Source organism: Salvelinus alpinus, chromosome 15 (genome assembly GCF_045679555.1).
Source record: "Salvelinus alpinus chromosome 15, SLU_Salpinus.1, whole genome shotgun sequence".
In the NCBI taxonomy this organism is placed as follows: domain Eukaryota; kingdom Metazoa; phylum Chordata; class Actinopteri; order Salmoniformes; family Salmonidae; genus Salvelinus; species Salvelinus alpinus.
Window position 1 is genome coordinate 44097433 of NC_092100.1, and position 13053 is coordinate 44110485.

A 13053-nucleotide genomic window follows, 5' to 3' on the forward strand; every position below is an offset into this window, starting at 1 on the left:
AGAACAACAAAAGCGTAATCAATGAGCAATTCAGCAGATTTTTTTTAATATTTTTTTTTTAGATGTGCAGTACGTCAATGCTTGTGTGTGTGAGTGACTGTGAGGGCACAGAACATTAAAAAGCACAGCGACAGCAGTCAATGAGCTACGACTGTGAAGCTGACATTTCCAACTCTGGACGACTGAGAGTGGCTGACTACACACTGACTCATCTGCTGTGTGTGAGAGGGTTTGTGTAGGATGTGAATGTTGATGTGCATTGGGCAGGCTCTGCTTGTAGAGGGTAGGGTATAACACAGAACCTGAATTAAAGTGCATAGTGGTTAAAGAAAATTACAGGTATTGTCGTCTCTATCCAACAATTGAGACCAATGTTCTTCCTTAAGAGATAGACATGATTGACACAGTCTCCAATAATCTGGATAGGCTGCTGTGCACTCCCCCTGCTCAGGCACCAGGGAATAGGCTGAGCCTCTACCAGAGGCTCTGTCTCAGTCAATCCAGCCACCGTGGGCAGGCTGAGCCAAGCTACCAAGAAGAGGGTCTCTGGCTGATTAACTAACTACCGCATCTGCCAACATCCCCCCACAACACACACACGTGTGGTGGTGAAATAGGGGCTCAGACTGAGCAGCTCTGTCAGGCACCACTGAGCTGGAGCCAATCCCCAGAGACCAATATTGACTCTGTCACAGAGAGTGGAGGCCAGCATACCTCTGGAGGAGAGGACAGAACAGAATACAGAATAGGTCTGACACACACCAGGACATTGAGTCAGGTTATTGAGTCAGGTAGTGTTGGATTATGATCATTACCTTAACAGACAGAAATCATGTGCTCTGCAATGGACTAAAACAGAATAACTGATAGAGATTAGCCGGAACTAACAGTCACCTCGGCTGGTGTATGTTCAGTCCTGTTTGAGAGAGAGGGGAAGGGAAAGAGAGACATGGGCAAAACAAGAGTGGGAACAAGAGATTGGGAGACAGTGGGTGGAGAGGGGGGGGGACAGTCAGTTAGAAAACAGTGAGAGGGCAAGAAAAGGGGAGAGAAAGAAGAAGCAGAGAAGGAGAGAGTTGAAGGGGAAGGAAGGCAGACAGTCAGAGAAACAGACAGTGAGGGAAACAGGGAGGTGTGTTGCAATGTGTTGTAGCTGTTGGGTGTTTCTTTGATGACTGACCAGGAGTCCTCACAAGGATAGTTAACAAGGAAAATTCAGACAAATGGGGACATTTCACTGGTCCCCACAAAGAAAAAGGCTATTTTAAGCTTGGGAATTAGGTTTAAGAGTTAGGTTAGAATTGGGGTTAGGTTTAGCTTTTGGGTTAGGTGTTAATGTGGATGCTACCATGATTACGGATAATCATTAATGAATTGTAAATAATGATAAGTGAGAAAGTTACCGATGCATAAATATCATACCCTCCAAGAAAATCCTAACCTTCCCTGTTACCGGTAATTGTGAGAGGTTAGCATGTTTTGGAGGGATGGTGTTTGTGCATCTGTAACTTTTTCCATCGGCATAATTCACGATTCATTCATGATTATCTGTAATCATGGTAGCGTCCACATCATGGTAGCATCATGGTAGCATCCACATCATGGTAGCATCCACATGAACCCCCATTTATTATGCCAAATCTAATTGGCATAATAAAAAAATCCCCATAAATATCTGTCAGTTTAATTTTTTGGCAATTCTACGCATCCACCTATGTCGCACTTCCTCATCTGCTGTGAAAGGTGACAGAGCTAGATCTGTGTTTGTCAGACCATGAGACATCTCCCAAATCAGTCTTCTCACAAAATAATCTGTAGTGTCCGAGCAATTTGTCCTACAAACTAAAGATGAGACTCTCACAAACACGATGGTGTTCTCCGCTTTGCTCTATGACCCCCACAAGAGTCTTAGAACTCTGAAGTCGGTACAGCCGATCTGCCAACTTCTGTAGCATCCGAACAGTTTGGGCTACGTGCTAATATGACCCCTCTGTGGAAAGGTGAGACTCTCACAAACACATACATGTACGTTTTTGCTCTAGGACACGCCCAGGCCTCACAAGACTCGTCTGAAGGTCCCCCCGTACCAGTTGAAAAAATGAATGGAAGTACAGCACCAGTCAATAGTTTGGACACACCTACTCATTCCAAGAGTGTGTAAAGCTGTCATCAAGGCAAAGGGTGGCTACTTTGAAGAATCTCAAATATAAATATTTTTTGATTTAACACTTTTTTGGTTACTACATGATTCCATATGTATTATTTCATAGTTTTGATGTCTTCACTATTATTCTACAATGTAGAAAATAGTACAAATTAAGAAAAACCCTTGAATGAGTAGGTGTGTCCAAACTTTAGACTGGTACTGTATATATGGAGAACGTTTAGTGCCAAAAATAAGGGGTTAAATACATGTAAAAAAAAAAAAATATGTTTCCTGATCTTTCTTATACCTCTCAGATATAGAACAGACACTTCAGAACAAACTTCCTTTGGAGTTTTTGGGGTGGTGAATCTGTTATTCAATGTGTTTGTATGGGCTAATAGCCCATACAAGTCCCCCCCAAAAATCTAATATTTTATATATTTTTATTATACTTCAAGGGGTCTTAAAATTCTAAATCAAATAGCTAAATGATCCTTGGAATGACCTTCTAAATAAATAAATTCTATATAGCTTAGTAGAACCCCCTCCTCCCCCGGCTTAGACAGGGTTTAGACTGTTATGGTTATTGTAGAAGTGTTCAGAAACATATTCTATTCTTATTTACAAAAAAAGTGACTCCAAAATTACACAATACATTATTGACCATTCATTTCTGCTGGGCACAACATAATCCAAAACACAACCAAAACAAACTGTGTTTTTGTGCATCCAGCATCCAGCATCCAGCATTTTGTGCAAATGCATCCAGCAAGTTTGTGGAGCCACAGACTGCATGCAGTCTGTCAAATCTCTTTTTGTGTTTGTCCATATTATGGATAATGTGTTTGTGCTGTGAGTGCCTTTAAAAACAAAGGTATGATTGGCTGCGTGACTGAGTTTGACTTGCTTCTTTGTGTGTTACTATAGTGATTTCTCTGAGGGCTCACACACGCTCTCTGTCAAATCAAATCAATTTTAATTGGTCACATGCAGATGTTATTGCGGGTGTAGTGAAATCCTTGTGTGTGTGTGTGCGTCCAGACTGCTGTTCATTGAGGAGTGTAAAGGTCTCTGTATCTCTGACGCCGTCACTAAACAGAGTGGCAGAATTAGTAACGATTCTGTGCTGATTCTCATCTCTGACACACATGAACACAGCATGACTCAAACTACATGTATAGTACAGCATATCTTCAGCAAGATTATTTTCCTCTTATCTCTCTCTTTCACACACACACACCTGAACGCACAGCGCATGAGTCTCATACTGTCCATACTGTACTGACAACTGCCATCATGACCCCACTTAAATGTATTTCAGACACACACACACACACAGCTCAGTGTGGATTCCAGTGCTGAGCCCCAGTCTCCTCAACATAGCAGGCAGGTCTCTCTGAGACTCCGCTTGAGATTATCCTATCAACAGGCCCTGAAGAACTGTAATATTCAATGTTTCTCGGAGGACATGGAGAGATGTCGCCGATAGACATGGACGCTTTGTTTCAGGCTCCTAAGCTTCCCAGTATTTTAAAAATGTATTATGTTATTTCTCACGATATTAACCCAGAACATTCTTTGCATTATTACATACAGCCAAAATAACTTTTGGATATCAGAGAGGCGGTAACTCATCAACATTTTGACCAGGAATACGACTTTCCTGAATTGGATCCTTTTTTTGTACCTTCCAGGGCGATTTATCTTATCCCAGAGGCTGCTCCAAGACGCTGCCGGCGGAGAAGAGGTATTCAGAGTGGACTTTTAGTCGTGGCGTGCACACCATCCCCCGCTTCCGAGTATATTACTCGCTCATGTTCAGTCCCAGACAATAAAGTAGATGAACTCAGGGCGAGGATCTCCTTCCAGAGAGACATCAGACACTGTAACATACTCTGTTTCATGGAATCATGGCTCTCTCCGGATATACTGTAGTCCTTGAGCTGTTCTTGTCTATTGATGTTCTGTATTATGTTATTCTGTATTATGTTTCATGTTTTGTGTGAACCCCAAAAAGAGTAGCTGCTGCTTTTGCAACAGCTATTAGGGCTATTAGGATCCTAATAAAATACCAAATACTGTCCCCATCCATACAGCCAGCTGTGTTTTCAATACATCGTGCTGATAGGAATAAATAACTCTCCGGGAAGAAGAAAGGCGGAGGTGTATGTTCCATGAACTAATGGTGTGATTATGATAATGTACAGGAACTCAAGTCCTTTTGTTTGCTTGACCTAGAATATCTCACAATCAAATGGGACCACATTACCTCCCTAGAGAACTTTCTTCGGTTATCATCACAGCCGTGTATATCCCCCCTCAAGCCGATACCACGACAGCTCTCAACTACACTGGACCTTGTGCAAACTGGAAACTGCATATCCTGAGGCCGCATTTATTAAAGCAAATCTGAGGAAAACGCTGGTCTGACCAATCGGAATCCATGCTTCAAGACTGTTTTAAACAGGCAGACTGGGACATGTTCCGGGTTGCCTCTGAGAATAACATTGACGTATACACTGACACTGTGGCTGAGTTTGTCAGGAAGTGTATAGGGGATGTTGTTCCCACTCTGACGATTAAAACCTATCCAAACCAAAAACCGTGGATAGAAAGCAGCATTCGCGCAAAACTGAAAGCGCAAACCACCGCATTTAACCACGGCAAGGTGACTGGGAATATGATTGAATACAAACAGTCCACTTATGCCCTCTGTAAGGCAATCAAACAGGAAAAATTCGCAATTCAATGGCTCAGACAAGACGTGTGGCAGGGACTCCAGAAAATCACGGATTACAAAGGGAAAACCAGCCATGTCGCGTACGCAGACGTCTTGCTCCCGGACAAGCTAAACACCTTCTTTGCCCGCTTTGACGATAACACAGTGCCGTCGACATGGGCCGCTCCCGAGAACTGTGAGCTCTCGTTCTCCGTGGCCGATGTAACACATTTTAAGCGTGTTAACCCTTGCAAGGCTGCCGGCCCAGACGGTTTCCCTAGCCGCGTCCTCAGAGCATGCGGAGACCAGCTGGCTGGAGTGTTTACGGACATATTCAATCTCTCCCTATCCCAGTCTGCATACAGCCCCAATAGATCCACGGATGAATCATTCTCCATCACACTGCACACTGCCCTTTCCCATCTGGACAATAGGAATACCTATGTAAGAACACTGTTCATTGACTACAGCTCAGCCTTCTACACCATAGTACCCTCCAAGGGTCTTGGACATCCTGATGGGCTTTCACCAGGTGGTGAAGGTAGGCAACAACACTTCCACTACGCTGATCTTCAACACAAGTGCCACAGAAGGGTTCGTGCTCAGCCCCCTCCTGTACTCCCTGTTCACCTACGACTGTGTGGCCGTGCACAACTCCAACAACTTCATTAAGTTTGCTGACGACATGACGTGGTAGGCCTGATCACCAATGACAATTAGACATCCTATAGGGGGAGGTCAGTGACCTGACAGTGTGGTGCCAGGACAACAACCTCTACCTCAACGTCAGCAAGACAAAGGAACTGATCGTGGACTACAGGAAACAGAGAGCCGAGCAAGCCCCTATCCACATCGACAGGGCTGTAGTGGAGCGGGTCGAGAGCTTCAAGTTCCTCAGTGTCCACATCACTAAGGATTAAACATGGTCCACACACACCAACCCAGTCGTGAAGAAGGCACAACAACGCCTCTGCCCCCTCAGGAGGCCCGTCAAGATTTGGTATGGGCCCTAATATCCTCAAAGTTCTACAGCTGCACCATTTGAGAGCATCACCGCGTGGTATGGTAACTGTTTGGCATCCGACCGCAAGGCGCTACAGAGGGTAGTGCGTACGGCCCACTACTGCCCACTATATCGGCCCACTACATCACATCCAGGACCTCTATACTAACTGGTGTCAGAGGAAGGCTCTAAAACTTGTCAAAGACTCCAGCCACCCAAGTCATAGACTGTTCTCTCTGGTACTGCACGACAAGCGGTACCGATGCACCAAGTCCGGAACCAACAGGACCCTGAACAGCTTCTACCCCCAAGCCATAAGACTGCTAAATACTTACCAAATAGCTACCAGACTAACTGCATCGACCCCTTTTGCACTAACTCTTTTGACTCATCACATAAGCTGCTGCTACTGCTTATTATCTATCCTGTTGCCTAGTCACGTTACCCCTACGTACCTCATTTACATCGTACCCTTGCACATCGACTAGGTACTGGTACCCCGTGTATATAGCCAAGTTATCATTACTCATTGTGTATTTCTTCCTCGTGTTATTATTAAAAATGTTGTTGTTTTTTCCTCTCTGCATTTGGGAAGGGCCAGTAGATAAGCATTTCACTGTTAGTCTACACATTTGACATTTTAGTCGCTTTTATCCAGAGCGAGTTACAGGAGCAAATATGGTTAAGTGCCTTGCACATCAACAGATTTCTTTTACTTAGTCAGGTCGGGGATTTGAACCAGCAACCTTTCTGGTTACTGGCCCAGATGCTCTTAACCGCTAGGCTATCTGCGCCCAATGACACCTGTTGTTTACGAAGCATGTGGCAAATAGAATTTGATTTGATTTGACCAGTGAGCAGTCTGTGAAACAGAACTCTGAAGGGATTTGGTACCACTCAGATATTGCCAGACTGCCAGTAAAGTTGGAGGCCACAGACAGAAGGCACGGTCAGACTGTGTGGAGGACAGAGGAAGGGTGTAGTGTACAGAATATGCCTTCCCCTAGCCTTAAAAGCAATTTTATGAGTGAGTGGGATTGTGGACTCTGTCCGCAGGTACCACATTGGGACATTTCTGTGTCACGTGGTGGAGGTGTTGTAATGTATTTGTCTGTCTCTAGCTGTCTGAAAATGTAATGTGTGTGTACATGTTTGCCCTCGTGCCATCGATGTGTTTCTTTGGTTTTCATTGGGACTTAATATCAGTGTCTCTGTTCTTTTTCTGTGTCTGCAGGTGTTTGGGGATTATTATCACTTCCGTCATCACACCGTAGTGAAGAAATCCCTATCAGGCCACAGGGGAACACATGTCCGACTGCAGAAGGAACCACAGGTATGTTACTGAGTCATAAATATGCAAATGTCCCTCCATACCACACAATAACAGCTGGACCTGTCTGTGTTTGCGTTCTCATTTTGTGGCGCGTATTGATTTTATCCAAATGTTAATGAGAAGAGGAATCCTGACATTGGCCCATCTGTTACACAAGGACGTTCACAGACCCAGATGTTTGCTTTGTTTAGGCAGCTGGCTGTAACTGCGCTCTCAGCTCTCTCAACAACAGAGAACAAGTATTTTTCACCTCGAAGTCTGCTTGTTCTATTCAAATCCTCCAGCATAATTGTGCATCAAAACTCTGCTTCTCAAGTTCAGTTCCTGGAGCATGCTCTCATTCTGCCTTATGCAGTACAGTTACAGGCAGAACTGTATCGTTTGCATCAGTGTTCATTTCGTACAAAATAACTATGACGAAAACGAATGACGATAACGAGATGCAATGAAAATGTTTTTGATAACTGTAGCAAATGAGTTTTCATTTTAGTTGACGAAAATGTGACGAGACGAGAATTCCACCTGAGACTAATGGAGATTCAATTTTGACAGGAAGCTCCTCTCATCACTTTTTTCCGGTCTGATTGAGCTTATATGCACGGCTCTCCCACTCAGCTCCCGGGCTGTCACTTCAGTCACTCGTCAATCTTTTGATCTGATGCACAGCCAGGACACTATTGTAACTAACCTAAGCTAGAAACAATCATGTTTACACTCTATTACGTGTAATTTAGTGTGCTGTGGTATTTGGGTAGAGATCAGACCTTTATGTACTACTACTACTACTGTAATTCTAAAGGGAGTTATCCCTATGCTCATTCAGGAGGACTCTTATGTTCCAAAAGCCCAAATACAGATGTAGGATCTTAATTTGAGCAATTTTGCTACAGCAGGAAAATAATCCTGCAGCAAAAGGAAATGTGGATTACAATTATTGGAGAAAAAAATGTGTAGGGGTTGATACATTTTTCATTGGGGCAAATCAAGTCTGACATTTTAAAGTGTAAATTACAAACTTTAGAAGCCTTTCTAAACCTTGAATACACTACAAGTTTGCATTACAAAGGAGTAATTAAAATGAGATCCTACATCTGTATGCACCCTAAAACTTAAAACTTCCCCTTAGCACAGATGAGTTGTTCCTCCAATTCAGTGCCTTTTGAAAGGAGTCACTTGGTGTAACTTTATCTTCATAAATGACTTTGTCAAAGCAACAAAATAACTAGGGCTTTACAATGATGGTGAAAACTTGGAGAAATGATGGGGTTAAGTGGATTCAAATCTTCCTAGAATCATAGAGGGTGCACGGAGGGACATGTCAAAGTGCAGATTTTTGGCACTTTAGCAAGTCTTTATTTATATAAAAAATTAGGTTTATTGAATTCAATTCTTCATGTGGTCTATACTAAAAGGCACTTCATTTAATATAACAGGCTTTTAAAATGCAATATTGGTGCACGATTTCTACTTAAAATATCAAAGGGTTGGGTCCTCCCCAGTGGCACAGCTAGAGGCGTTTCTACAGACCCGGGTTCATTCCCGGGCTGTGCCACAACCGGCCGTGGCCGGGAGTCCCATAGGACGACGCACAATTGGCCTAGCGTCGTCCGGGTTAGGGGAGGGTTTGGCCGGTGGGGCCTTGGCTCATCGCGCTCTAGCGACCCCTTGTGGCGGGTCGGGTGCCTGCAGGCTGACCCAGGTCGCCAATTGAACGGTGTTTCCTCCGAAACATTGGTGCGGCTGGCTTCCGGGTTAAGCTGGCGGGTGTTAAGGAGCGCGGTTAGGCGGGTTATGTTTCGGGGGACGAGTTGCAGCAAAATTTGCAAAATTGGGAGAAAGAGTGTAAAATACAAAAAAATATATAATAATAATAATATCAAGGGTTCTTTTCGTGGAACGACCCAGATCTATAATCAGAGCTTTCATCCCAATTTAGGCCTCTTTACGCTAAACTACTTTGACGACACAAACTAGGTCCAGAAGAGATACTTGTGTAGTTTAAAGAGACGGCTCTAGATTCAAATCGCTCTTTAATATATTTCTCCCGCACAACATCCGGAGGTACGGCGGTAGTGTGGGAGACATATACACTACATACCCCCCTCTGGATGGTTCAATGTTAAGACGATGGCTCTCCCACACCACGTCCCTGTAATAATTACCCTAATTACCTTAATACCACTAGTCGGCATTTTTGCTCTGTTAGCCAAATTAAAAATGAAAGGCTTTTAAAAAATCTACACATTTGTGAATCATTGCATTAATCAAGTGTGCAACACTATGCACAATATGGTTTAGATGAGAAGCTCATGTATAGTTTGAATTGCTATCCTTATTTGGTTTGTCTGTCTACTATGGAATTTACGGTATGCTAATAGCTGCACTCACACATGAAGCAGGAATGTGGCTTTGGCCACATGACATCCAAGGCTAGTGTAAACAGAAAAATAGAACATCTGATGTTGAAGAGATAGATCTCACTAGATATATTTTACTACATAGGGCAACTTTGACACACACACACACACACACACACACACACACACAGAGATTAGTCTCTCCCCCCCCCCCCCCAGGCTACAGATGAAAGGGTTCAGGCTGGGGAACAGCTTGTCCAGTGTAACCTCATTCTAACAGAGCCTGCCCAAGGCGAGGCCAGTGGCACTCTGTCAGACAGCGACCACAACAGTAGAGTTGCCAATACACTTAAGAGAAGGTCAAATGTGTGTGGGTGCATGCACACCTGTTCTGAATAAAACACATTCATTGTGTTGGATTTGTGTGTGTTTTCCCCAAGATAGATGTACAAAATAGGGTTTCATCTGAATATTAATGAACTCAATGTCTTTGCTGAACATGGAATAATACAGAGGAGGGATAACTCTCTCTATATGTCCGTGACTGTATAATGTAAGGATTAGGTTTAGGCAAATAATACATGTAAAACTTCAGCTATCTCCTCTGAGTAATACTAGACCTGTCTCTCCCATTCATCACATTGTCTTGTGTCTTCAGCCCTGCCTGGCTGACATACTGCTTATGTACATCTGCTTTGAATAATCACACAGAGTCCCATAACCCCTGCTATTAACCCGGAGACTTTGTCATTAGGGATGAGCATTTGAAATTATTTCAATATTGGAATAATATGTTATTTTTTCGGATATCCGGATAGTGGAAATACATGTGTTTTAAAGGATTTTTCATTATTTTTAACTTCAATGGAGACTTGCTCGCACCAGAGAGCGAGTTCGGTGCACCGTGCGCTGTGCTTGTTTCAGCAGAAGGGGGGAGGGGCAAGATAGGAGCAGGGGCCTGTGTGTGTCACAGAGGGAGAGAGAGAGAGAAAGTAGCAAATCTGACTTGTGCTAGTTGACAAACTTGTTGTTGCCATAGGCTATCTTTCATACCATCTGTTAGTGCCTGTATGGACTGCATCAAATGGTTGTAAAGAAGCTAGCTAGCTACAGTAGCAAGGCTAATTGAAGCTATTTAGAGGTATCCTTGTCTTCATATGAACTCCATTCATATGAAACAACAGCCTACCTGTTAGTTGATCATTGTAGCAGCCTACTCCTTCACATTTAGCCAACTTAAATCCTTAATTTTAATTCAATTTTAATTAGAAATCTCCCTCTTCACTTGCCACACATGGAGCCTCTGACTGTAACGCCGCTTCTTTGATTGACTGACAATAACAACAAGCTACAAGTGTGGAGTGTAATCATAAAAACTATCATAAAACTATTGTTTTATAAACATTTAGAATGTAATGGTCTATCCTTGTAGGCTATGTAGCAATGTCACATTTGTATTGAATTACAAAGCCTTTAAAAAATATATATTTGAATAACTGTGCCCATCCCTATTTATAATCTCCTCCTCTCTCTCTCTTTTCCTCTCCTCTACTCTACTCTCTCCGTGAGGGGCAGAAGGAATCGATATGTTTCAGGGCCTCACCGTTACTTATTGCATACTTAGGAGGGGATATTTGCAGGCCCTACTCTCTCTGATCTCCTCTCGCTCTGTGGAGTTTGTCTGTAGATGTCACACACACACACACACACACACACACACACACACACACACACACACACACACACACACACACACACACACACACACAGTGCAGTGATTCTGGAGGCTGTGGCAGTGGCCTTATGGTTTATGTATCTCCTCTCTCCATAAGCCAGACAGTGTCTAACAGCCCAGCATTAGATTTGCATTTGTTTGTTTGCTTTGCATTTGTTTGACTGTAGTTAGCTTCATTTCCTTTTTTCAATAAGATAATTTATTGGGCTAGACACTATGACTAGACAGACACTACCCACTGGACCGCCTATATCGAGCAGAAAGTTCTGGCACATTTGCCTACAGCAGGGTGATGAAACACACACACACACACACACACACACACACACACACACACACACACACACACACACGTCTCAGCAGATTAATGAGATTTGTCTCCTAACTCTCACTTTAGATGTTGCTGGGCAGTTTGTAAAGTCTGTATGCGGCTGTAGGACCTAACCATTAGAGTGTTGACGGCCACATGAAAGCCAACGTGGGAGGCAGACTGTGGATAGTTGTCTCTCATGTCATGGTTGTTTCATTACCAGAGCTAATGGGTGGGTGTGTGTGTGTGTTCCTCTCTAGGTGCGTTGGGTGGAGCAGCAGGTGTCGAGGCGGAGGAAAAAGAGGGATGACTACAACGAACCATCCGACCCCAAATTCCCCCAGCAGTGGTACCTGGTGAGCAAGGTAGTAATAATAATGATTTATTTATTTTATATAGCACTTTTTATTACAGAAAGAATCTCAAAGGCACTTTCTCAAAGGTAAAAGTCAGATCCCCCATAGCACTGTAAACCTCTAAACTGTACCGAAGCCAGGAGTTCTCCCTTGTTGAACACATTGGACCATTTTAATTAGAACCTCTTTAACACCCCTTTGATATTATCTAAAATGTATAAGACAGCAACATACATACCTGTAGTGATATAGGGATTATGCCAAGGCAGCTGTGTTAAATGCCTCAAGGAAAACAAGATCTAATCAAATGAGCTAATTGAATAGCTGTCTCCAGGCATTTAGAGTCCCCGTAGGGACATGATAGAAATGCACTTCGCTGCTGTTTACCCCGTTCACACCTTCAGACCAAAGAAACCTGCTGCCGTACAGAAAGGGCAGGATGTTCAGAGTATTTCAGTGAGAAACCGACTTTGTTTCCCCCAGTCTGTAAGTCTCTTGATATTTAGCTGAAACAGCTGGATATGCTGCCTGCTGAGAGCAGTCATCACCTGGGTATCGTTTATCAAACTGAATGTCGTCAAAAAAGCGCACTTTGTTTACTTCAACTGTCAAGGCCCAAGTTTATTTGCCATGTGTAATGAATAGTTGATGACAATGACTACATGAAAATAGTACATTGTCTGCAGGCAGCACTGGAAGGACAAACACGAGAAGGACAGATTGCCAAAGTTGAAAGCTGATTAACAGGACTGTGACTCTGTTATCAACCGGTTGTCATTCATCAATATAAATGTCACCAAATGCTCCTCAGTTTCATCTGTTTGAAAGGCTCCAGATCAGAGCTAATGAAACCGAAGGTCATGATGAAACCTGTAGCACTGTTGCTTTCAGAAATAGACAATGTCCATCCTCCTTCTCGCATTTTCTCCTTCTCATAGGCTCAGGGATGCTTTGAATTCCCCTTATCCTCCTCCTCATTTTCTGAACTAAGCCATGTGGTGGTGTGAATGGATTAATTCCAGCATTGACTGGGCCAGACATAAATCACCTGTGAATGGAAGGCTGTGAAACTACCTCTGTCATTCAGCATTACT

At 43.3% G+C, this 13053-nt stretch overlaps 1 protein-coding gene across 5 annotated transcripts in view; it reads left to right on the forward strand.

Annotated features, from left to right (window-relative positions):
* LOC139540119 (furin-like) overlaps positions 1-13053 on the forward strand; it is a 175354-nt gene that overhangs the window by 85752 nt on the left and 76549 nt on the right. For 4 of the 5 annotated variants that reach the window (XM_071343693.1, XM_071343694.1, XM_071343695.1 and 1 more), the window contains exons 3-4: positions 7103-7201; positions 11864-11968. In XM_071343693.1, coding sequence (XP_071199794.1) covers positions 7103-7201; positions 11864-11968 — 204 coding nt within the window. The remainder of the gene's footprint in view (positions 1-7102; positions 7202-11863; positions 11969-13053) is intronic. The other variant, XM_071343697.1, reaches the window with a different exon arrangement.